Consider the following 27304-nt stretch of genomic DNA (forward strand, 5'->3'; position numbering starts at 1 on the left):
ATGTACTTAAGCGCACTAGATCTGTGGTGAAATGTTCGAAGAACAAGCGACGGAAGAATTAATGCCATCCGAATTGGGCACTAAAGAATAGTAAGTTTTCAATTAAGTTTCCCCTATGGCAATAACCATAATAATAACAATTATGCGACATGACCTAATATAATAAGTTAATATTCTAATCCGTTATCAAGTCTTCTGAGATACAGTACAAATATGAATTGTGATATTGGAAAAAATGAGGTTATGTTGGATAAGAGTGTAGCTAGGGTGAAAATGAGTGATGTCTTCTGGGATATAACGTGACGTAGCCCGTTCAAGGTTTCATTTCATTCTTTTATTAATTCTGAAAATCATGATACAATGATATAGGACAAGTCTTTCAGCTAATATACGTTATTAAATTACAATAATCTTAATACTAAAAAAATATATAAGATATACAGCATTTTATACATTATACACTGAAGTGCCAAAAGTCATGGGATAGGTACCTAGTATCGTGTAGGACCCCTTCTAGCCCGGGGAAGTGCAGCAATTCGACGTGGCATCGATTCCACAAGTGGATGGAAGACCTCTGGAGAGATGTTGAGCCATGCCATCTGGATAGCCGCCCACAGCTCCCTGGTATTTGTAGGTGCAGGATTTTGGGTGCGAATGGACCTCCACGTCCCATAAATGCTCGATTGGGTTCATGTTGGGCGAACGTGGTGGCCACACCATACGTCGGAACTCTCCAGAATGCTCCTCGAACCAATTCTGGACAACTCCGGCCCAATGACACAGTGCATTGTCATGCTGGAATATCCCATTGTTGTGGGGGTACACAAAGTCCATGAAGGGCTGCAAATGGTCACCAAGCAGTGTAACGTAGCAGTCACCAGTCAATGACATGTTTAGGTGGATGAGTAGACCCAACTCATGCCACGTGAACACACCCCACACCAGTGTGGAACCACCACCAGCCTGCATGGTGCCTTGTTGACAGCTGGGGTCCATGGCCTTATGGGGTCTGTGCAACACCCGAACCCTACCATCTGTCCGAAACAACTGGTACTGTGACTCATCGGACCATGCCACATGTTGCCAATCCTCCAGGGTCCAATTAGCAACGTCACAAGACCAGGTGAGGTGCTGTGTCTGGTGTCTTGATGTTAACAGAGGCACTCTGGTCGGTCTTCTGCTCCCATATCCCATGGAAGCTAAAGAACACTGCACTGACCTGCTGGATATGTGTCTGGTACCTCCTGCATTGAATGTGGATGTGATTTCAGCCAGTGTCGCTTGTTTGTTACCACAGACAATTCTAGCTAGATGCCGCTGGTCACAATCATTAAGCACCCGTGGTCGGCCACTGTGCTGCCCACGGTGGGTGGAAATGCCTTCCACAAGGTATTCCTGGTACACACATGACACTGTGGATCGAGGAATGTTGAATGACCACACAACTTTGGAAATGGAATGTCCCATCCACCTGGCACCCACTATCATATCCCGTTCAAACTCTGATAATTCACGTCGGCTTGCCATGAGCAGACTGGCCGGTGTTCATCCTGACTCACGAGAGAACACCTCACAACTGATACTGCTCTGGGTATTCCCAAGCCGTCAAGGGACTGTGACGCCACTTAAAAATAAATTTACATACATACTGCTGTCCCATGACTTTTGGCACTTGAGTGTATACTTCTGCTTATATCAGTAGCCAATATTCGAGAATTCATCGTTCAAATGGTCCTCTGTTGAGTAATAGCACCTCTGAATAAGTAATTTCTTCAATTCCCTTGTGAACTGATTTTTGTTTTCTATTTCTCTTATGATGCTAGGCAATTGCACCTCGATTCACATACTTTTAACTTTTAACAGTTAAATTAGAATAATAATAATTTTAACCTGTGTTTTATAAAAAGAACTCGATATATCAGTGACCGTAAGTCTGGAAAAGATACAAGGTCGAATGAGTGAAAAGTGAATGTGACCGCGTGTAATTATACAGCCGTGTTCATACACCTGAAGATGACCTCTTAAGGTCGAAACATGTAGTGATAATGTGATAATAAAAACGTGTTGTGTAGTCGGTAAATTCACTCTACTGTTACTCAAGAATTTCCCAGCATTTTATGGAACCCAAAGGTTCATTACCATATTCACAAGAGCCCTCCACTGGTTCCTATCCTGAGCCAGATCTATCCAACCCTAATATTGTCCACCCACCTACGCCTTGGTCTTCCCTGTGGTCTCCCTCCTTCTGGCTTTCCCACCAATATCCTATATGCATTCCTCGTCTCCCCCATTCGTGCTACATGACCTGCCCACCTCATCCTCCTTGACTTGGTCATTCTAATTATGCTTGGAGAAGAGTACAAGTTAAGAAGCTCCTCATTATGCAGTTTTTTGCAACCACCTGTCACTTCATCTCTCGTCAGTCCAAATATTCTCCTCAACACCCTGTTCTCAAACACCCTCAGTCTGTGTTCCTCCCTTAATGTCAGAGACCAAGTTTCAGACCCATACAGAACCACAGGCAAAATTATAGTTTTGTATATTCTAATTTTTATGTTTTTGAACAGACGAGACAAAAGGTTCTGGACTGAATGGTAGCAAGCATTACCCGAGTTCAGTCTTCTCTAAATTGTCTCCTGAATCAGGTTGTTATTTCATAGTCAATTCTAATGGTATTAAGTATTATGTATTCACTGGACTGAGCTATCTGATTCAACATATTTTATTTCATTTTATTCTTTTCAGTTACTTTGTTTTAATTATTCTGTATATTATGTACCATTTTTACATGTTCTATATCTTACGTATACTGTGGATCTATGGAACCTTAAATAAATTGAAATAGAAATTGAAATTGAAATATTGTTGCTTGTGATGGATCTTCTGTTTCCAATACCAAACAGCTTAACTTTTGGATTATATTGATGATTACTCATGGAGCTGAGCCCTTCTGGAGGAGCTGCAAATTCTGCAGCTACTCAAGAATTTCCCAGCATTTTATGGAACCCGAAGGTTCATCACCATGTTCACAAGAGCCCTCCACTGGTCCCTATCCTGAGCCAGATCTATCCAATCCATACCATCCCATCCTGTCTCTCTAAGATCCATTCTAATATTGTCCACCCACCTACGCCTTGGTTAGTTAATGAAACCCTGCAGGCTTTAAATAGTAAATCTCCAGTAGGTGGTATTTTTTTATCTTCAAAAGCGTTTGATTGTTTAAACCATGATATATTGATCTCTAAATTACAATTTTATGGTGTTAATGGCAAAGCTAAGTTATGGTTTGAATCATACATTAATAATATATATCAGAGAACTCAGGTTTCTAATGAGGAATCAAATCTAATTAATCTTTCTACATGGAAAAAGATAATTGATGGTGTTCCACAGGTATCAGTTCTGGGCCCTTTGTTGTTCCTTATTTATATTAATGTTTGCCCAGTATTGTAGACGGTAATGCTATACCTATTTTGTTTGCTGATGATACAAGCATATTAGTCAAAGATGCTAGCTTAGGGGACTTTTGAAATAAGATGTCTAACACCTTCACTTGTGTAAATAAATGGTTCAAGACAAATTTACTTTCAATAAATGTTAGCAAAACTCATTGTATTCATTTTAAAACTAAAAATAAATCCTCAATTGATGTAAATATCGTTTATAACAATCAACCAGTAACAGCTGTGTCTAATATTAAGACCCTTGGCATAAATATAAATGATTCATTGAACTGGAGAGGTCTGTATTATCCCAAAACTGAGTTCGGTATGTTCTGTTATGAGGAGTATTAAGTCATATATGTCTTTCAATGTTCTGAAAATTATTTATTATTCATATTTTAATTCTATCATAAGCTATGGCTTAATGTTCTGGAGAAATTCGCCCCACAGTTTAAAAATATTTAGAATGCAAAAAAGAATAGTAAGAATTATGATGGGCTGTAGGAGCAGGGCTTCATGCAGGAATTTCTTTAGGAAGTTGGAAATTTTGCCTCTTGCATCACAATATGTTTTTTCACCCATGTTGTTTGTGGTCAATAACAAGGATCTCTTTAGTTTAAATTCAGAAAAGCATAATACAGGTACAAGACAATCAAATAATTTTTATCTGCCTACAGTAAATTTTACAGTTTATCAAAAAGGGAGTGTACTGTATGGGTATTAGGGTATTTAACAGTCTTCCTCCACATAAAGATATATCTCATAATCCAAGGAAATTTGAAGCCTGTCTAAAACATTTTCTTTATACACATTTTTATCGTTTGATGAATATCTTCAATTTAAGGCTATTGCAAGTCAATGACATACCAAAGAATTTATATATATAGTTTAATAAATTATATTTATTGTCACCAAGTTTTAGACCTATTAGTAATAGAACTTGTTTTGTTTCTGTCATCATTTTATTTTATTCTATTTTTTGGCTTATTTGTCTTTATATATGTACCACTTGACGTGTTTCATATCCTACCTGTTGTACTGTGGATCTATGGAATGTAAAACAAATGAATGAATGAATTACTGAATGACCAATCTGTTGTTATATCTTGTAGCTGGAATGAGGCATATTTGGTTGAGAAGAAAAACTTCATTGAGTATGGAGATGTTGGAGAAGTATGGTTTGGAGAAGACAGCGCTCTCAGGATTGTGAGGTGAAATGATTTGATTGAAATAAGTAATTATTTGGAGTCAGTATAGTGACAGGATGTGGACTGGATGGCCTGGGTTTGATTTCTGACAGGGCAAGATTTTTCTCTTTTGCCCAGCCTCCTATCCAGTGGCTACCAGGAGCAATTTCCCCAAGGGTTAAGCAGTTGGTGTGTGATGCTGACCACTCACCTCCATCTAGTGCCAAGGTCAAGAAGTTCATTTGGTAGGTTTCTTAATAATGTCGGTAACCCCTATAAGAGCACATGATGTCATCATCCAGAACACTAGAATCAAAATGTATTGCATGGATCTGCATCAGTCTGTTGAGGAAAGGTATGAGTAGTGAAGTAAGTTTTGAGGTTCTCACAGTGGTGGTTATAAAGTATTCTGTCTTCTGGGATATAACGCCATGTAGTCCATTGAACGTCAGTTGTTGTTTTGGAGGAACATATCACCTCCATCAAACCAAGCAAGAAACCAGCATGCTTGCTATCTGCTTCACATTAGTTTCTTGCTTGGCCTGTTCTTTGACCCTGAAAGTGAAGGTGACATGTTCCTCTGAAACATTGGCTGACTTTGAATGGACAACATGACATTATATCCCAGAAGACAGAACCCTTCATTGGTCAGGTAGTTTGCCTGTACATATAGTGCTTTAGTGTTCCTCCCTTGATACTGTTTAAAGAGTTGATGAATATGATTTCTTACATATTTATAAGGCACCTCTACTTCTATTTTCTTTATAGATGGCTGTGTTCCAGTGATTTAGTAAAGCAAGATGACAGTATTATTGATTTGGGTTGTGGAAATGGAATGCTGTTGGTGGAATTGGTAATGATAGTTCATAAAATGCTGACATATGAACTGAAGTGATTATTATATGTCTGTTCAAACTTAGTCACAATTTTCAAAATGAATATATGATTCCTTTTTTAGGCTCGTGAAGGTTTCATTAACCTTACTGGAGTAGACTATTCACAAAATGCTATTGATTTAGCTGAGTCAATAATGAAAATGCAAAACCTGACAATCAGATATGAGGTGCGTGACATTCTGAGTATAGATGACACCGTAATGTCGAGAGAATATGCTGTTGCTCTTGATAAAGGAACTTATGATGCTGTAAGCCTTCATCCAGAAGATTCCAAAGAGAAGAGAGAAAAATACATATTAAATGTATGGAAATTGTTAAAGCCACAAGGCTTGTTAGTCATAACTTCGTGCAACTGGACTGAGAAAGAGCTAATCCTACACTTCAGTACAAGTGAGTTTTTTCCTCTCATTGACACTATTTAATTCATAGTTGTGAGTTCCATGGATTTTCTGAAGGTATGGTTAAAACACAATACAATATTGGAAGAAAAGTTCAGATAGCATCCAGAGAACTTGTAACTTAAAGATGAAGGTGATGTAGATTCATCTGAAATGTCATAATTTTGTTCCAGCACCAAATACAAGAAACTCATTTGTCATAAAAGAAATATTTTCCTTAGATATAAGATATTTAATTGCCATGGTCCCTTCTTGGATTGTGTCTCAAAGATCATCAGGTACAGAAGAAACCTGCAAATATACTGATGAAGTGTTCTTGGACAGCTGTAATTTTGGACTTACAGTTAATAGCCCTTCAGTATATCAAAGTTTAGTTTTGTAAATGTAATTAAGAAGGAGAGGACTGGACATTCTGGTATAGCTCAGGACATGTTGTAAGGATATGGAGATTGGTATTTACAATGTGTGCAGCTTGCATTAGGTGTTTCAGTCATTGATTGCAGTGGTAACAGTATGAATAGAGACAGACTGCCTGATGAAGACAGTGTTGGAAAGGAATGCTATTTGTTATTCTGCAGAAAAATAAGGTATTATAGTTATTGCAGTTATCAAAACTTTAATGGTACTTGGTCAGAATAGCAGGTGTCCTTGACTGTAGCACTCAGGGGAGCAGACAAATTTTATCTCACTTCACACAGCATTTAGGTAATGAATCAAGAATTGATGCTGAAGCTGAGGGCAGCACTAGGAGATACGAACTGAGGTTACAGAATTCGATGGTACTGGTCATGACTCCAGACTTGTGGAAAAGTATACAGAAGATTGTTCCAATTTCTTGTGGTCACACAAATTCCACTGTGCATCAGAACTGAAATCTTTAATTTTAGATGATATGTCAGTCAGTTTAAGGTTCCACTAGAAAGTAGGTGCTATATTAACTTTAATATTACAGAAAGTACTTATTGTACAAATTTACAGAGCTGTGTGATCACATCCCCCTTCCTTAGAACCCTATAAAGCACCTGTGTTTTCTGAAGCCCTCTCAAATGTCCTTCACTGCTGTACTTACACACACACACACACACACACACACACACACACACACACNACTTTTTTTAAGTTCTTGGAACTTCAAAATGGCTCTTCATTCAAACACCAATGCATAATGGGTGTCTGAAAGAATCCATTTTGAAAGAGTATGTGAAAATTCCATGGCTTGGGCATTTACCACCATTGAAAAGAAAATCTACAGACTTGACAGTCTTGCTGCATACTTGTTAATACAAAGTTGTTACATAGTGTGCAAATCACCCATATGAACTCATCAACCAAATTGACTGCTGTTACATTTGTAGTACAAAGAGTAAATCCCACTTAGCTCTAGAAAGGAATGGTTCACAAGAACTCTATACAGTAAAACCCTCATGTAAAATTTCTTAAGGGAGCAGATGATCTGAACACCAACTGGAGAAAGCCTGAAATAGAGGAAATTTAACACTCTGGCTATTGACTTGAGTTCAGAACAGAATTTATTTATATTCCACATCATAATTACCAATAATAGTATAATACATAGTTCATGCAGATATTTACGGACATTTTATAACAGTATTATATTACACAGAGCAAAATAATTATGACAGATGTTCACTGAAATTGAATGTTAAATGAGGGAAACTGAGGAACACTAAATGCAGGTTCCACAGAATATCCAGAACAGAACTTGACTAAATAACCAAAATAAGGAAAGCCTTTGGAGAAATGGACAGTTAGAGTGATCTGCAATAAGTTTTCATATTCAAACAGATCAAAAAAGTGACATAATTAAAGAAGTGTTTTTATGAGGCATTAGAATTTGTATCCTGTAATTTTTATAGATAGCTTTTCCTCAGTGGGGAACAAGAGTTTACATGTAAATGAGAATGGAATTAGGTTTCTCATATCTGAAAATATTACTGTTAAAATCACATTATGTGCTTAAACTCAACTTGTATTTATTCTAATGGGATGATGCATGATCTGAATAATGAGATTTTAATTGATGGAAGAAGAGACATCAGGATCAGTGTTCTAGGAGGTACCAACTGTGATCTGAATCACTGTATAATGACTGAAATATGCAAGAATGGGCATGTTTAGTCTTTGGGTGACATTAGAGAGGTGTGTTTCATTTACACACGACATCTGTCTTCTGTTAGGTATTGCAGTTAATTAAACTGGCACATGGTGATGTTCCTATAATAGAAATGTCATATACTGACATTTATCAGAATTTCTCAAAGATGTTAAAAAGTATGTGTATTAAGTTCACATGAGCTCATAAAATGAACTAAAACAAATCACATTTACACATGTTAATTCTCATATAACAAAAGTGTTGTATTAAAGTTTCATCAAAGTGTCATAGGATTCAGAACATGTAAAAATGCATTTAGGCCCATAAATAATATGGTCCTTTAATATAAATACTGTATGCCATCAGATTTTGTTAAATAATTCAAAATTTAGGCCTATAAGTAAAGTGGTTTTTAAAATGAATTAATATGAATGAAACATATAACAAAATAATGTTCATTAAAATTGGCCAAAAGACTAAAAACGTGGTTAATAATTCTCTCGATGTAAAAGTCACATTATAAAATACCATTGTGTCGGTTATGGTAAACAGTCTCACTGTCTTTATCTTTATACTTTCAGAATTTTGTCTTCTCAGTGTAATTCCAACCCCAACATTCCAATTTGGTGGAAAAACAGGCAATGTAATCTCGTCTCTTGTGCTGCAAAAGAAATAATAGTCGTGGAAGTGAGTTGCATTACATAATTTTGTTAAGATAAATGTACAATAAAATCTGTTTGAAATGCAACTTGCCATACTGATACATTTCCTTTGTTCCAAGACTGTGGAGTGAATATCAATATAAAATTACCTCTAATAAGCAAAAAATGTTAAGTGAAGTGCATTTGGGTAAGTACTGAAATACTGCAATATAGGGGACAGTGCTTCTGGTTCTGATATCTGTTGAGGGACTAACAATCATGACAGGTATTTTGGGTTGCTTTGGGCTCTGGCAGAATGCTAAGATTGTGCTTTAATATGGCGCAAGACAGTGATAAGGTAAGTTATACATGTTTTGATATAGACTAAAATTTTCATACCATCAAAAGCCATTTGTAGTTCCATTACTGAAAGCCAGCCACACAATATTAGTGGTCTCTCCAAAGTCCATTAAAATTAGAAGTAATGAATAAAATATAATATTATATGGAATATAATATTGTAAGAGGGGGGCGCGGTACCGTAGTGGTTGAGGCACTATGCTGCAAGCCGGAAGGTCGTGGGTTCAAGTCCTGATGAGGTCATTGGATTTTTTCAATTGACCTAATCCTTCCAGCCACATTATGGCCCCGGGGTCAACTCAGCCTCTAACAGAAATGAGTACCAGGAATTAATTAAATAATTTTCCTGGGGAGTAAGGCTGACAACCTTACCTCCATCTTTGAGCCGATTATCTAGATAATTTGGGACCCTCAGTGTCTCACAACCCTATGGGCCTTCACGGCCTGTTACAGGGATAGCTTTACTTTTTTTACTTACTTTATAGTATAGTAAGAAGAAAATAAAAATAAGCTGTACATTATGAACTTTCTTAGGTCATTGTTAGGAGTATTTTTATACAATCAAATAGACTGAAGTCTGCTGCAAACTGAGAATATGGCGGTAATAAAGAAATGTCAGTTAAATTTGACACAGTATGAAAATAGAATGCAGGATAATAAGTGCCAAAATGAGCATACATCTGTAATCTCAAAGGACAAAGATATGTGAGAAGGTCAGTTTTAAAACTCTTGAATATTTCAATGGGCTTGTAGCATCCAATCCTTAAATTATAAGAAGATATAAGATATGTTATTATAATGTTAGTATAATAGATTACATAGACTCACAATTTATTTTCAAGCCCACAGATGCTTATATTTCCTTTGACTATTATCAAAAATTATGCTGAATATAACATATATACTTTCAAAACATTGTACTTGTATTAATTGAGTAGCTTTCTAAAAATGAATTATTTGTTACTTGTGGATTACAGACTTTTTTTCTTGACACTCTCAAATAATGAATTTAAAACCTTGTTAAAAGCTCAAGTATTTAATTATTTTTACAATTTTCATCTATATCATACCTGGGGGGGGGGGGCTGCATGCAGTAGCGTACTTGGTTGAGGCACTGTGCTACAAGCTGGAAGTTTACAGGTTCATTTCCCAATGAGGTCATTGGATTTTCCAACTCCTTCCAGCCATACTATGGCCATGGTGTAAATTAAGCCGTTAATCGAAATGAGTAGTAGGATTCTTCCTGGGGATAAAGGGTGGCTGATGCGTAAGGCTGAGAACTTCACTGCCATCTCTGAGCCAGTTGTCCAGAAAATGTGGAACCCTCAACGTTTCACAACACTCTGGGCCTCCATGGGCTGTTACGGGAATAGCTTTACCTTTTTATCATACCCAAGGTGTTCATGAGCCAATCTTGGAATATAACATTTAAATCCAGATAAATGTGACATGTGATGTACTGAGCTTTGACTGAAATCTTGTTCTACTTCTGTTTTTCTTGTTGACTTGCATGGGCTTTGAACAACAGCCTAAACTTATTTTCTTCAGTTGTCCCACTGTCAGGCCTTCCAGTCCCGGGTGCATTGAGTGTGTGACAGAAAATGTTCAAGCTAGTGTTGCACAATTTCCTAGCATTCTTTGTTTCATACCATGATTTTAAAATTGGTCTTCATGCGTATTGCATCCCGTATATGCTTTGACAACACATGGAGCAAGACACAGGGCAAGTACATCATTATAACGAAAACTCTGTGATTTCAGTCTGCAAGCGAACTGTACCGACCGAGCAACCGCCGCTTGTCGGCGAAGTTTAGTGCCAACTTTTTGCTGATAGAGGGTGTCGCGTGGTCGGCGCAACGAATCCCCATGTCCATTAATTTCGGTTTTCTAGACCGGAGCCGCTATTTCCTTGAAATAGCTCAATTATAATCATGAGGCTGAGCGGACACCGTTCCAGACCCACTACTTCTGAGAAGAAAATCTGTTAGTGAACGAACCCGGACCTCTGGATCTGTAGCCAGGAACGCTGACCACTAGACCACAGAGGCGGTCAAAATACATCATTATAAAGGGGAGGGGGGGGAACTCTACATGGGCAAGCTGTATAAAGGAAGGCAGGGCAAGCAACCATACAGTGAATTAAGCATCTCCAATTTCATGCACAGTAATTTATGGATCTATGGCTTAGACATATGTTTAAGAATATTTTACCATCACTGACTATTCAAGATATGAGAATACAATTTTACAAGAACAGTTTTAAGTTTATTGCTAATATTTGGTATATTTCCTTAATTTTAAATAAATTTTCACAAAGTCAATAGAAAGTCCGTCGAGTGTAACAATTTTGTAGGTCACTTCTTTATCACTTCTGCCTTACATGTTTCGGTTTAATAAAACCATCATCCACGCAGCAAATATACTGTGTACATTTTAAACAACGACAGTGTTTTCATGATTGTACTATGTGCCTCTGATGATGGTTTTATTAAACCGAAACATGTAAGGCAGAAGTGATAAAGAAGTGACCTACAAAATTGTTACACTCGACGGACTTTCTATTGACTTTGTGATTGATAGTGTAACGGACCAAAAATGAAACAATTCTTAATTTTCTTTTCTTTTTTTTCCCAGAAATCAGAGGGCCTATTTCCCCTTGTCCCACCTGCACCATGATGGTTACCACTACTTTACAGTGATATAATAAACAGCTGGCTGTTATCTGAATGAAATGAGACAGTAAATCAGCTGGTCTGATTATGATTGCTTGTAATGTGTGTTTTCTAGGTCAGTGGTAACAAAACTTCAATAAGGAGTTGCTTATTCAGATGCCTTATATCTAAGCAGTCTTGAGTGGCTGTGCAATTAGTGGCTTCTCAAGAAGGGCTCAGCTCCGTGAAGTTAGTTTAATTAGTTATATCTGAGCAGAATAAGTGAGATCATTGTACACTACACTTACTGTGTGTAAGACACTGCAGCATTGCTACAAATTGTTGTACCCTTTTACTGGAAAAAAGTGACCTTAGCATAAGAGAAACTTTATACGGAATAAAAGGCAATGCGAAGTACACTGATCCAGGACAGAGGGGTTTACCAGAAACATGTGAGATTTGAAATTTGCTAAGTGGTGAGTATAAAGAGTACTATATCCTGGGATGTAATGCCATATTTGTTTAGTCTGGTAGATATTTACTGATGTTGCAGAGGACAAACTGCCATCATTTTCAGGATTTAAAAGTAAAAATCTGCTTTCTGCTTGCTTGCTTGCATACTCTTCAACTTGAAGATGGAGGCAGTACATTTCTCCAAACACTTGTAAACATCTACCAAGCCACACTACATACATTCCAGAAGATAGCATTCTTCATCATAAGCAAAACACTCGCAAGCTGACAAAACCTGGCCTGTCCAAAATGACTGATGACTTGCCTCAATTATTCACTATGATGTTCTTCTGCTGTCATGTCCAAGGGTGTGCTGGCAACTTCTTAACATGAAAGTCACACCAGTAAGCAGTTATTTTCGTTTTTTCTGAAATAATTTTAAATAAAATAAAACAATTATATGTAGTACATATTATAAATATGCATATACGTATAATTATACATAATGCACATGGTTTATACTACACTATGAATGTTTGCTACAAAGGTTGCATATTGCTTGGCTTATTAGCAAAAAATTCACAAGGAGCTCATGCAAGTCCCCCGCAACACATACATGATCCCTTCTTGTGGCAAAACTAAGATGCCTTCTTTGTGAGATTCTGTCCAATATCTGAAACTCTGCACACGTCTTTAAAATACAGACATCCAATACAAACTCCATTAGGTGAATAATTTTTCCAAAATAATTTAAACGTGTTAATTGGGGTGAGTAATCACCTCAGTGAAACCACTTAGAATGACTTTCTGTGGTTCATATTCTTTTCAAGTGCTCAGAAAAGTTTTACTCCTACATATGCCAGTGCAGTAGCTGTATGTTCTGTAATCCCACTAGAGACTCCGGTGATTCACACTACTCTGCCTAGCATCCTATGAATATAAAATACTTTATGAAAGGCCAAAAAATTCTGTTATACAGGACAAGCCATTATGGGCGTTGATAATCGGGCTTCCTGCAGAAGGCTGTTTGGCGAGTTAGAAATTTTAACTGTTACTTCTTTGTATATACTGGAGATTTTGTGTTTTATCATAAAAAATAGAATCTATACAACTCTGAACTCTGATGTGCATAATTGCAATACAAAGCATAAACATAATCTGTATGCCCAACATTGTAATACAAATCGTTGTAAGAGAAGTGTGATAAACATGGGCATAAAACTATACAATAATCTTCCTATGGAGTTAAAGAATGTATCTGATTTTAAAGTGTTTAGGAGGAAATTGAAGTGTTATTTGTTGCATAATGCCTTCTACTCTCTTCAGGAGTTTTTTTATATGTAAGATGTTGAATTAAATGACTGTAATTGTCTGTTAATGCATGTGCTGGTGGTTTTTTTATATAATTTATTTAAGTATTTATGTATTCTTTGATTATGTTAGGTGTGATTGTTATTAAATCTATATATTCTCTTTGACTTTATCCGATTGTATATTTTACAGTTATGGATGTAAATAAAAGAAATTAAGATATTCATTTGTTTCACAGTAGGGTCCAGTGGCAGGCTCATATTAAATTTGTAATGAACCTCAGAGTTCCATAAAAAGGCAAGGACTCTCTTGACAAACTGAATAGCAGTCAACTTCTGAAGAAGGACTGTGACTGAATGATGCTTCCATGTGGGTTGCACTCTTGCTTACTAACTCTAAGGTCCCAGTTTAAAATCTGTATAGAGACAGGCTTTCCTGTCTGAGTGCTTTCATAGCTTTCCTTTGTCCCTGTAGGCAAATGCTTGAATAGTACCTCGAATTAGACAAGGGTCACTTCTGTCAACAGTATCTTTAATCCATAACACACTAATCACCCTAAATCTGGATGTTACATCTGATGTTATCATATCCTGATGATACAGGCAGAGAACATCTTTGGAAACTGTGATTTTGAATCAGAATGGACACAGCTATAACTGTTATTTTATGTTACTTACATAATTAACCATATTTAATACTTGTGTGTGTGTGTGTGTGTGTGTGTGTGAGATAGAGAGAGAGAGAAAAAAAGACATATCCTACATCACTTGTGAATTGATGTACAGTAATAATAAATGTTGATAATGATGATGACTTCATAAAATTTCCTTGAGTTCTTCTCCTTAACCTTTGCATTGGTACCAGAATATCATTCAGTGACTGCATGTATTGCAGTGTTCCTTACCTGCTACTGTAGCATGGCTCAGTACTTGTGGAGTCAGACTCATTTTCATGGCATTCCCTCCACCATGGTTGGGTAGGGAGTCTTGAGCTTATAAATTGGCAGAACAGGTTGGGTCTTTTGTGACTGTGCTCCCATCTAGCTGTGATGGCCAGCTGATTTTCAAGACTTCATTTGTCAACTGCACATATTTCAGGAACAGGTTCTGGCTACAAAACTTGCCCAGATGGAAAGGGAAGTAATTTCAGAAGAAGGTTATAGGATTTTCAGATACATTTAAGGAGATTCAGTGACAATGTTTTGTTTTCAAATTACCACCGCTTGTCGTTAGGTTTCCCTCCAGTGCTCATAATAATTCCTGGTGATAATCTGATTACTTCTACAGTGAAGAAGATTAAATATTCTGAACTCTGGATCACTGCCTACATCTCGAGACCTTTTTCAACTTTTTGCCTTGTAGTCTTCTCTTTACAAAGTGCACTCTCCTTGCTGTGAATACTATTATGAAGTGTTTTTTTTTTTTGTGGAGGAGCGTCAGTTCATAAATCAGTCAAATTAAATCTTTTAGAAGGGTGCGTCTTGCTCTAGGCTTTGAAGAAGAATAGATGATTGCTATATCTGAGTTCCCCATGGATGTATTTAAATCACAGAGCTTAGAGAAGAGGATGTTTTTTTCACTGCAACATATTGAGTGCTGTTGGTGATGGGTTAATTGCAGATATTTTTGAGGAAGTGGTAAAAAGTACGTATTTCAGTAGACAAGGAAGACATGAGATAGTCAGTTACTTGTACAATTCAGGATCTCATATTGACAATTCAAGGAGAATAAACCATGACTGGTTAGTTCCATATATTGAACACATTGCTTAAAATGGAAGCCACCTTAAGACCATTTAAAAAATCCAGATCTCTTTTTTGCAAGTTACTGAAAAATCAAATGCATCATATTTTCCATTACATTATGTATAATTCAAGATGAACATACCTGTAACTAAGAATATCTTGAATTTTAATCAGAAGAACTGTTCCTGTATCAAATGTTTCTTCGGTGCTTTATTAGAAAGTATGTGTAGATACAGAAATGCACATTATTTCTAATTTATAAGTACAAGACCAAGTGTACTGTGCTGTATTTATTTAGTATCGTGAGAAACTGTTTACATTTTTTGTACAAATAATATAGTATTTTCATCACATAATTTTAATCTTTAATAGCACTTACAATGTCCATGACAATACATGTGCACATTAGTTCAGAACTGTCACTTTCATATTCCGACCAAATCACATTTTAGCCGTTTAACTTTATAATTCTATTGTTTATTAAGAAATGAATGAATAGCGACAAATATGGACATTTAATGATGTGAAACATAACTTTAGTTATTTTTACTCATAGGCTTATATGAAAGTATAATCAAATGTGTACGTAAACATTACCCCCCCCCCCACAATAAATGTGATATGTTTACTTGAAAGGTATAATGAACTTAACTTCAAAGCCTAACAAATGAAATTTTTTAAGTTTGGAAAATATGATCCAAGAATTCATAATTTAGTCTAGTTGTGGTGTTTCAACTGTGTTTGAAATGATACAAAAAAATAGTGCTCAAATAAACTGTTAGAACTGCTTAATAGTGTGTAGTGCCAGTAATTACTACAGTGTGGAACGTTAATAATTCCTGTCATTTTATATATTGCAACTGCAGTTACAAGTATATATGCAAGACAACTTTCGCATCATACTTAATAACTTTTGATGTCATTATAATGTTATGTGCACTTGTTTTGTAAATTTTGAAATTAGGTCATGTTGGTGATATTGCAATAAACACAAGAGTTTCAGATTGAAATTAAAATTAATGTAAAAAATTAAATCCTTGATTTTTATGACTATAAAAATTACATTTTTAACGCAATTTAAACCAGGAAACCATTTGAAGCAGTAAGAGACATGTGTTTCTGAATTTGTTAGTTAAAATGTTGAATTCAAATACTAAATCAGAGATTTAAAAATTTGATATTGGCATTTAATGACACTAAATACAACACACATTCTCTCTATTCACATTAGCTGCAAATATTGCAAAAATAACTGTGTACAGTTTATGATTATGCACAGAAATTGAGCTGAACCAGACACATAGAACATAGCTGTTTACCAACCATTAAACAACTATACATTGTTTAAAATTAAATAAATTGTCTTTATATAAAATATTTATGTTCTAGGAAAGCACATTGGGGAATTTCCCTTTTGCTCATTATATAGAGATTTGAGTTTTATTTATACATTCTTCATAAGATTAGAACAAGTGGAATTGCTCTTTCATTGATCAGTCTTTAAAAGATATTCTACAGGAATGTCAGCATAACTTAGTAAGTTCAAATATTTTGTAAAACAATATTTTGAATCGCAATGAAAACTAATACCTAGGAATGTGAAACAGTTTTCCAAGAAATTACAAAGAAATGCACACAGATTTTTCGTACGTGTGTTTAAGAGATTTGAATGTTAAGTAAGTGGGTAATGAATGAAGCCCGCTGTCAATTGAATTTGTTACAGATCAACCCTGGCCACAACACTGCACATTATCTTTGGATAATACTGAAGCAACAAAATAAATTCATTAATTTCACTTTATGCACAACTAAGTGCTGTAAAATTGGTCTCCAATTGCTGCATTTGGGATCATTTAACCCATTTTGCTTGAATACTGTAAAGTAGTCCCTGTGCTTAATTAAGTACCACACCATGAAAGCATATGTGAGGAATGGAGGTTCAGATCCATGTATTCTTATCCTCATCACTAGATGGGAGTGGTCAGCTTCAAGCCCCACCCACTTTATATCAGGGGAATACCTCCCAGTACCTCTTGGATAAGGGGCAGGGCTGCAGAAACCCAGAGCCGGTATGAGTGTGGTGGTTAATTGGAAAACCTTTGGCCTTCTTGAGGATTCTGTGAAGGTTATCCCCACGTATGGCCAGTCATTATATTGACTGGGATACTGGGCTTCATCATAATGCAATTAAAATGTTCCCAGCAACAGTTTCTATTAAGTTTTGATTGATTGATTGAGTGATGAGGTGTCATAAAAACTAAAGTACCTGAAATATTAATGTAAATGTGGTCTGACATCAGCAGTTTGTGAGTCACAATTAAATTCTACCTTGAAATGTGTATAAAGGTATAAGCAGATATCCAAATATTTAGAAATATGTTGTTTGACATTTCTATTATATTTTGGATTTCATTCTTCAGTTGAGGGTGGGAGACTACTTAAGGAGTTTTATAAGATGTCATGCTTGATAGAAGGTGCAACTGCACTCTATTTTAAGCCACTATTCAAGTGTATCTTGTAATGCTAAAAAACGGTTATAAACCAACCATCATGTGTGGTAAGTCTTTAGAAAGACTAAATTTTAATGTTAAGTAAAATATTATTGACATGCTGATACTGCATGTCTGAAATCCACCAATTACCATGAAAGATGTAAGAATTGTTCATCAGTGATTTATTTCTGCATTTTACAATATCTTTATTTTATTTCTAACACATTTGGATGTACATATGGCATCCTTACCACCAAATGATTTTTATTTCCAACCCAAATTTCCCCTTCCCTCGTTGTTGGTTTTGTACTTAAGCTGTAACATTATGAATAACCCTTAAGGTAATATTTAAAACTGATCAACCTACAATCCACGTATCATTGTCCTTATATCTATTTAAATCATTGATACCAATATTTGTTTATCATCCAGTCTCTAATTAAATCTTTTTTACAAAACTATGAAATTATCTCAGTTGTGTGTGACAGCATTAAATAGATATAAGTAAGAAACCTTTAGAATCTCTTCCAAAGCAGCTCTTTGATTCGGACTAAACAATAGTCACAAAGTTAAGTGGGACTAAAATATGTCCATTGTGATCTGAAATCTTTCAGAACTTGTAGAGATTACTTCACTTCAAAAACTTCTAATTCCAAACCAAAGAATTTATATATGTATAATATTAAAATAATTTATGCAATAATACTGAGTACATCATTTCATATTGGAACAACTTCTACAGCAGGTAAAAGGACGTGATAGATTGTTGTAATAATCTGTGTGTCACTGTATGTTTAAAATGGAAAACAACCGCTTACACATACTTAAAATGAAAGTTTTTGCTCTTCCACATGATTGAAATCATGAAATCTGTATGAAATATGTGTGTGAAGTGTTGCCAGGATTAAAAAAGGAAGAATGCCTCTACACCTTTCAATTTAGAAATTAAGCACTGGATGTAGGATGCCCGATTATGGCAATTCTGATCTGCCATACTTGCCTCCAGTCATCTACAAGTGCTCTTCTTTGGAACGGTTGCAGAGTATTCTCCTACTCATGGCATGTGAACATCCCATTTTAACAAATGATAGATATGTTCTCTTTAGATGTATTATTTATCATCATATATTGAAGCTAAGAGTAATTCCATGTCAAACACCTAATCACAAATTTATGAAACAGAAGACGTTTCTATAAAACAATGATATGTGCATAAGCTGTTTATGAATCTCCACGTTTTCAGATATTTCTTCACTGAACCAAACTGCAAAACTTAACGCATTAATTGAAGAACTGGATAGAATATCAGAAGGAAGACGAACCCAATGCATGGAACGGTTGTGAAGACAGTACCTGAAAGAAGACTTTTATTGATTTATTGCTACAAGATATCATGGATCACAAAATAATTTAGATGGACATCTTTTAATTAAAGCTAGCTTAATATTGATCAGCATGAGCTGAGATGCAAAACAACACTTGCAATACGTTGACTATGAGCCAACTTCTATACTACTCACCCACACCCAAATAAAGAGATCTTTGCATCATATTAAATGAAAACCATATTGATACTATTCTAAGGCATGCCTCTCAGAACATCTTATTAGCAATTAATTCCTAGGAATAACTTGTGATGCTAATTTAAGTGAAAAAAACTGAAATTAATATAATACAATCTAGTAATTTGCTTATATGCGTGATTTATGATTGCATATATTTCTCCAGAAAATATCTGGATGTAGCCCGAAACTACAAGTGTTAGATAAAATGTAGTAGCAACACTGCTGTAGCATGAAAGATGTGTGTCAGGTGGCCCTAGCACCATCTGTAGCTGATAGCAGAAGTTCAGTTGAAGTAGTGCTCTTGTTGTGTTTCTTTGATTTGCATTGTGCGTCATCTTGAAGTGCAGGAGCCCAGTTCAAGCACCGTAACAACATGTTTACGAAACAACAATGCTCCTGGATAAGAATTGAAGTTGCATGAGGTCGTAGTGCACAAAATTGTTATCAGGGACTGCGAGAAGCATGTGGTGATGCTGCTTTGCCATATCGCACAGTGGCACGATGGGTGAAATTGTTCTGTGAAGGGAGGGATGCCATTTAGGACAGCTGTCGTTCAGGATGACCCCATGTTGACAACCGCACAATTCAGCTTCTTGCTTCTTTGCTGGTTGTTGATCGTCGATGGGCTGCACGGGAGTTAGCTGCTGAGGTAGGCGTATGTCACAAAATTGTGCTCCACATTCTGCACGATATTCTTGGATACCGCAAAATTGCAGCGCGTTGGGTACCCCATACAATGTCCTAGATGCAACAATGGCAACGTTATGCAATTGCACAGGACTTGTTGGACCGGTACCAGAGGGAAGGTGACGGCTTCCTCGGAAGGATCGTCACTCTGGACGAAACTTGGGCTCGCTCATACAAACCGCACTTGAAGCGACAATCAAATGAATGGAAGCATCCTTGCTCTCCTCGTTCAAAGAAAGTGCGCCCTACACAGAGTAATGTGAAGGCGATGTTCATTGTGGCATATGACATTGATGGAGTGATACTGCACCACACTGTACCTCAACGACAGACAGTAAACGCTACTTACTACTGCAATTTCCTACGTACTCATCTTCGTCCAGCACTCAGGAGAAAGTGACGACACTTGTTGGCAATGCACAAGGGCTCATACTGCTGACGCTGTCAAGAATCTCCTTCGCGGCTGGCGATGGGAGATACTGCAACATCTGCCATACTCACCCGATATGAGTCCGTGCAATTATGATCTCTTTGCCAAAATGAAAGAACCACTACGAAGGACACGTTACAACACAAGAGAGGAGATTATTCCTGCTGTAGGGCGGTCACTGTTGGACATCAACAGAAGTGGACGCGCTGATGGTGTACGACGCCTTCCACAAATTTGGCAGAAGGTGGTACACATGGGGGGCGATTATATTGAAGGAATGTAAGTGTGTTTACCTCAGGTAATGAAGTCGTTTCAGAACTATAGAGGTGTTGCCACTACTTTCTATCCGACCTACACAGTGTGTCCAGGTTCTGTTAGGACTGTGTTCATTAAAAATACAAGACGTGAATTATTTTCAAAATGTCTCTCTTTTTATTCAAAATAGTCTCCTTCTGAATCAATACATAGATGGAATCGATTGAAAAGTTTTCGAAAACAGTCACTGTACTACTTTTATGGAATCGAATTTAAAACTGCGGCATATTCCCTTTGGATGTCCTGGAATGTGTGACGGTCTCCTTTCGTCGCCAACTTAACTTTTGGGAACAACCAGAACTCTGCTGGAGCAAAATCTGGCGAATACGGAAGATGACCAAGGACTGTGATCCCTTTTCTGGCCAAAAAATCGCGCACGATCTTCGATTTGTGGGGTGGGGCACTGTCGTGGAGGAGTGACCAGGAACCTTGCTCTCGATGTTCAGGTCGAGTTCGAAGAATTCTCGCCCACAAACGATTCAGGACTCCGAGATAATAATCAGAATTCAATGTCTGACCTTCTGGCAGAAATTCCTTGTGAATGATTCCTGTGGAATCGAAGAAAACGGTTAGCAGTGTCTTTACTCGACTCTTTTGCATGCGCACTTTCTTTGGTTTCGGCTTCTTTGGGCTCAACCACGCTGCACTCTCCCGCTTTGTGAGAGGCTGATATTGAAAACACCATGTCTCATCACTAGTAATAATCGATTTTGTAAATTCTGTATCACTTTGGGCCGACCGTAGCATGTCTTTGCAGTGTTCCACTCTGGCATGTTTTTCATCGGATGACAGCGCGTGCGGTACAAACCGCGCACAGACCTTCCGTTTGCCCAAATCCTCGGTCAAAATTTGATGCACAGTACTTTTTGGTATTCCCTGAAGCTCCTCGATGAGTCTTGCAGAAACACATATGTCTCGTGCAAGGATTTCGGTCACTTTTTCCGCACTTTCTTCAGTGCGACTTTTTTCTCGGCTTTGATGCACGTGGAGCGTCTTCAGTGTCGTCCCTGTCGTCACGAAATACAGCGTACCATCGAAAAATGTTCGAGCGACTCAAACAATCACTACCGTACACACATTTAATCATTTCGTACGCTTCTCCGGCTGTTTTGCCTAACTTCAAACAAAATTTTATGTTGGCTCTCCGTTGAACCGCCATTTTCCGACGAACGTCAGAACATTACTGTTACATTCAAAGTCGGAAAAAATGATGCAGTGATGCTTGCGCTTTGAAATTATAGACAGCCACACTTGAAAGTTCAAGAATGTTAACGCCACAACTCGCCAACAGATGGTATTGCAGTGAAGAATTAGAAAAAAAATAGCCCTAACGGATCCTGGACACACCGTGTGGTTATTTGCAACTCTTGGTATGTTTATGATCTGTCTGAATATAAAATTTCATATGTCTAGTTACAGTATTGTTGCTGTTAAATACAAATGTATGTTCCGAATTCACAGTCCATCAACATATTCTCGCACACTGTTATGTGGTTTTAATGTGACAGGTATTTCAGGAATGTTTTCTGTTTCTCTTGTACAGGGAGGACTTTTAGTGTGTGTCTTGTACCAAATTAACACTTCAGAATCTGGTAGGCATAACCATCTTTCAGTGTGAGCCAGGAGGCAGTGACATTGATCATCATGTTGTCGTTTGATAGGCACTGGATTCTGTTTTCAAGATACAATGAGAACTAAAATCACTCTACCCTAGGTCTTCTTACACACAGGACGTTTCATCTGTTAGATTGGCTGCTGAAGGTAAGACATACCCTGAGGGATGTTTTAGAAAAGTGTTAGCAAAGTTTTGTTGGAGCCGATTGCTCTCAAATCCAGGAGATGAGAATTTTCCCAACGCTATTGATGTTGATCAACACCATATGATGTCACAACCCAAAAGGCCACAGTCCAGATCTTTATAACATCCTTATATTGTGTCTCCACCTGCTGGAAGATGTTCATTCATTTATTCATTTCCTTTATTTTCTATATATCCATACAGGCAAAAAACCTAGGATGTGAAATAGTCCCTTTGATAATACTCGTAGTTGTGTCCAGATACATATAAAAAATTACAGGAGTTATATAATTAAAATCACATACATTAGTCAATTAACATAGATAATAAAATGAAAAATAAAAAACTTAATAAAATTTTAATTAATAAACATAATTGAAAAAGAACATTACTATAAAACTTAAAATTAATACAATTTCATCTCATCTCAACAGCATGGTGTTGGCAATACCTACCGCTGCATTCATGGTCTTCTTCTACGAAACCTTCTTTGCAGAGACACGTTTTGGGTATATTGGAACTGGTGGAGCTGTTGGTCGGAGCCTTACATGCTGCACCTGATATGCAGTCGTCGTCCTCGTTGCATTTGAGATGAAGGCCTGGAAAAATAACAGAAATTGATTACAGATGTAGCAAAATCTGTGTCCGAGCTTCGATAAAAGGCACAAATAAAAACGTGAGTTTGTCAGCCAGGCGCGGTATGGGGAGGGAGGGGAGGACTGCCAAGCGTTAGCGCATATGGAAAAAGAAGCCAGTCCTTCCTTATATTTCTCCCTTACCTTTTCCTTCCATCAACTTCTCCCCCCCCCCCTTTTTNATGGCTCGGAGATATTTTGCTTCGGGTGTGTGTGTGTCTTTCGATTGGAAATGTCTTTATGTTCTATGAAGCTGTCCAAATGTGGAATGATGTAACCTGGTCTAATTCGAATACAGATATTTTTCAAATGCATTATTTGTAATTGCACACCTCATTTGTCTTGATTGTAATTTATTGCTGATAACAAACCTGTTACTGTAGATAACAAATCCTACTGCCCCGCTCAGGCGTAAAACTTCGCAAGTCAACTTTATTAGCTGAAACGCATCACGGCAGTAATCAAAACCTGGAGAACTATATGAGAAATAAATGATGGAACTCAATTTCGGTTCTGGGCATACAAACACCTGTTCACGGTTCCAACCATTTTCACTATCCAGGAATAATCATAACTCAGTACCCTCTTACTCCACATTTATCTACGCACTGGTTGCCGGTTTTCTCCGCATACTGCCGTTTCTTCTGCCAGTTCTCTTTCCACCAGCTGCTCCACATTCATTAACCATTCGATCATCCGACGCTTTATAGTCTCGATACTGACAGCGTCGTTGAATAACCAACTTATATGTAGAATATGTATCTAAGATACAGTTCAATAATGGGAACCACACTCTGTAGTGGAAGGGGTATAGTCCGTCTACCCTGCGAATCAACGAACGTCATACTCTGTAGAGGCGAACTTTTTCCAACGGTGTATGAATACCGGCTGTATATCCAAAACAGAATCTTGCAACTTTCTACAGATGACGTAAGGTTCCACGACAGGGACTCTCGTTCCCACGGCAGATGGTGTATAGCAGTGTTTCTCAAACGCCGGGCCGTGCGGCCCGATACCGGTCCCTGGCATCAGTTATACCGTGCCCTCGTCTTATAGGAAAACGAATTTACCAGCCCCGATCTGACAAAGGTTGAGAACCACTGGTGTATAGCACTCCTGCTTAGCATTAGGGACTTCCTGTTCAAAAGCCAACCCGGATGGCAAATGGGATCCTTCTTATAGTCCCTTCAGGTAGATTCAGGGATACTGTTTTAAATTAGGTCACGTACGTTTCGTTCCACAACAGTTCGTATTTATTATGTCTACTGGTCATACAATTATTCGACACCAAATACTGTTAGAAATGAATAACGCTGTTAAATAAATAGAGAAAAATACACATTGTATTTCATAGGGTACCCGACTTTCGCTCAAACTCTTATAAAAATAATAAATTCTTATGTGTTTATATAAATATTGGTTCCAACATCGAGAATCTTGTTTCTCTAAGAAGCCCTCTTTAAATAATTGTTGTTGTAGGTCTACCTGTAAAGTTCGCCATTTTGATGATTTTAGTGAAGTGCTGCTAACAGTCGAAATAACGTGTTCAGCTAGCAGACAAGCAGTCACGCCTTATAAAATATGCAGAGTTAATTTGTTACTGCTGTTTTAATGAGTGGGTAATTTTGTTTACAAGCGTGTCTAAGGCACGTGCGTGTCATTTAAGAGAGAAAATATTCCAGCAATATATCTCTCCACCTTTAAACTCACTCAAGGTCATAGATGTGACATCATTATGGATTCGCTCATAATAGAAAATGGAATAATTAGAACTACAGAGAGGCATTTGCCATGTTAGGTGGGTCCCTTGTCACCACGGCATGGTGCGTCATCAGGTTGTGGATGGAGGAGACGGCCTCCAGGTACGGAGCAACGCTGCAAATATATTAAATAAGCAGTCGCAGTAAGTTGACAAGGGGTGGTACTCCAGCTTGGAGGTTGGGCGTGAGGCTAAAGACTCCTCGCCGTAAAAATAATCCTGTTACGAAAATGAACATAAAGCCTCGGACGTGTACGGATCCTCTGGATAAACGACCTAGGCTAAAGAAAATGGTCATGAGATTCGGGACTTTGAACGTCAGAAGTATGTATAGGGTAGGTTCGCTCAGGGCAGTGGCGGAAAAAATCTCAAAATATAAGTTAGAATGTTATATTTTAGCGTCCTGTTGCACTGATTATCATCCATTATATGTATACAGTGGCCGTCTTGTAGTGCACACAATTTCACCTGTCACTTCACAACATGTTTCGGCAACACAGTGCCATCATCAGGTGTCCCAACTACGTCAATCTATTGCATTGCCTGCCTTCATATGTTTTCACCAACCATTTAACCAACGATGTGTTGCCGAAACATGTTGTGAAGTGACAGGTGAAATTGTATGCACTACAAGACGGCCACTGTATACATATAATGGATATAAGTTAGATGTAGCGGGAGTACAGGAGGTCAGATGGGACGGAGGTGACATTGCACCAGCAGGCGAATATAAATTTTTCTATGAACAGGGGAATGAAAATCATAAATTAGGTTCAGGTTTTTTTTCGTGCATAAGGGAATCGTATCAGTAGTTAACAGGGTAGATTTCGTTTGCGATAAAANCCAACGATGTGTTGCCGAAACATGTTGTGAAGTGACAGGTGAAATTGTGTGCACTACAAGACGGCCACTGTATACATATAATGGATGATAATCAGTGCAACAGGACGCTAAAATATAACATTCTAACTTATATTTTGNAAATTAGGTTCAGGTTTTTTTTCGTGCATAAGGGAATCGTATCAGTAGTTAACAGGGTAGATTTCGTTTGCGATAAAATATCATACACTGGTACTACTATAGTCAGTAAGTTCGTGGACTGGCCGCAAAGCGTCGTTGCAGTGCACTACAGCGGATAGGTTGAGGCATGATATGATGCCCTGTCACTTCAACTCTCGTCACAGCAAGACGCAGTTGTGTGCAAACAGTGTAAGCAGAACTACGGCCTCTATTGTGAACTGCAGTTAAATGCAAGTGGCAGAAATCGAAAATGTGGCAGTTTCAACAACGGGCAAACATCAAATTGTGCCCATAACTAGGAAAATCCCCTAGCAAAACATTTGGCGTAGCAAGAATTAGCTGTTGCTACACGACAACGCCCCTGCACATCGCTCTGTTCTTGTCCAAGAGGAACTGGCAAGGCAACAGGTCACCGTTTTGCCACTCCCTTTGTACTCACTTGAACTCGCACCATGCGATTTCTTTCTCTTTCACCGCTTGAAAGCAAAGCTACTTGGTCGTAGATTCCAGTCGTCCGAGGAGGTCCTCAAAGCCACAAGAGACACCGTACGGGAAGTTCTTGCCAGTATGTTTGAGCAATTTTTTTGGCAGCTATATCGACGTTTACAGACTTGTATAGCGGCCAACGGCAATTATTCTGAGGGCCGATGTGATCTGTGTAAGTGTATGTGAATACCTTTTAATATGATGCGATAAAACCACAGTCCACGGACTTAATGACTGTACCACATATATACTAAAAGGCCGCTGGTGTGATATCATCATTATGAATGTTCACGCCCCAACAGACGATAAAATTGATGACATAAGGGATAGACTCTATGAAGAAATAGAATATGTATCTGATAAATTCCCGAAGTACACTATGAAAATTTTGTTAGGAGATTTCAATGCCAAAGTAGGGAGGGAAGACATTTTCAAACCAACGATTTGGAATTAGAGTCTGCATGAAATTAATGATGATAATGGAGTTAGAGTAGTAAACTTTGCCACATCGAAAAATCTGTCAAAAGTACAATGTTCCCGCATCGTAACATCCATAAATTTACTTGGACATCTCCTGATGGGAAGATACAAAATTAAATAGACCATGTTGTGATAGATAGGAGACTGCATTCAAGCATACCTGATGTCTGATCATTCAGGGTAGCAGATTGTGATACTGACCATTACCTGGTGTTGGCAATGGTTAGAGAAAGACTGACAGTGAGCAAATAAACAACACACAGTGTTCATATGGATAGGTTCAATCTCGAGGAATTAAATGAGATAGAGGCTAATGAGTCGTATTGTGTTGAAATCTCAAATAGGTTCTCAGCTTTGAAAAACTGAGCCGTTAGTACCTGATCCTAGCCCTTTTGAGGTTGAAAGTGCTATTGCAAAATTGAAACGGTATAAATCGC

The 27304-nt window shown here is 37.6% G+C and overlaps 2 protein-coding genes across 5 annotated transcripts in view; one reads left to right on the forward strand and one right to left on the reverse strand.

Moving 5' to 3' along the window:
- On the forward strand, positions 1-19014 carry LOC111862053 (EEF1A lysine methyltransferase 2). Of its 4 annotated transcripts, none has more exons than XM_023847127.2 (6): positions 1-90; positions 4556-4654; positions 5399-5483; positions 5589-5916; positions 8622-8727; positions 18936-19014. In XM_023847127.2, the coding sequence occupies exons 1-5, from the start codon at positions 32-34 to the stop codon at positions 8714-8716; spliced, it is 666 nt and encodes a 221-aa protein (XP_023702895.1). In that variant the 5' UTR covers positions 1-31; the 3' UTR covers positions 8717-8727; positions 18936-19014. The 4 variants fall into 4 exon arrangements, with proteins under 4 accessions (XP_023702895.1, XP_023702892.1, XP_023702896.1 ...); XM_023847124.2 differs by lacking the exon at positions 18936-19014 and adding an exon at positions 11676-12378; XM_023847128.2 differs by lacking the exon at positions 18936-19014 and adding an exon at positions 11829-12378.
- LOC111862054 overlaps positions 16372-27304 on the reverse strand; it is a 22633-nt gene continuing 11700 nt past the window's right edge. Inside the window, exons 3-4 of the mRNA XM_023847129.2 lie at positions 22943-23086; positions 16372-19045 (exon numbers count right to left, since the gene is read on the reverse strand). Coding sequence (XP_023702897.2) covers positions 18966-19045; positions 22943-23086 — 224 coding nt within the window. The 3' untranslated portion in view covers positions 16372-18965. The remainder of the gene's footprint in view (positions 19046-22942; positions 23087-27304) is intronic.

This window comes from Cryptotermes secundus, unplaced genomic scaffold (genome assembly GCF_002891405.2).
Source record: "Cryptotermes secundus unplaced genomic scaffold, Csec_1.0 scaffold181, whole genome shotgun sequence".
Lineage (NCBI taxonomy): Eukaryota > Metazoa > Arthropoda > Insecta > Blattodea > Kalotermitidae > Cryptotermes > Cryptotermes secundus.

What these genes read in the sequence shown, in the direction of transcription:
- LOC111862053 (XM_023847127.2), top strand. Translation starts at nt 32, where the DNA reads ATGTTCGAAGAACAAGCGACGGAAGAATTAATGCCATCCGAATTGGGC. An exon ending in GAATGCTGTTGGTGGAATTG is followed by an intron (nt 5,484 to 5,588) that starts GTAATGATAGTT and finishes TTCCTTTTTTAG; the next exon opens with GCTCGTGAAGGTTTCATTAA. An exon ending in AATCCTACACTTCAGTACAA is followed by an intron (nt 5,917 to 8,621) that starts GTGAGTTTTTTC and finishes TTATACTTTCAG; the next exon opens with AATTTTGTCTTCTCAGTGTA.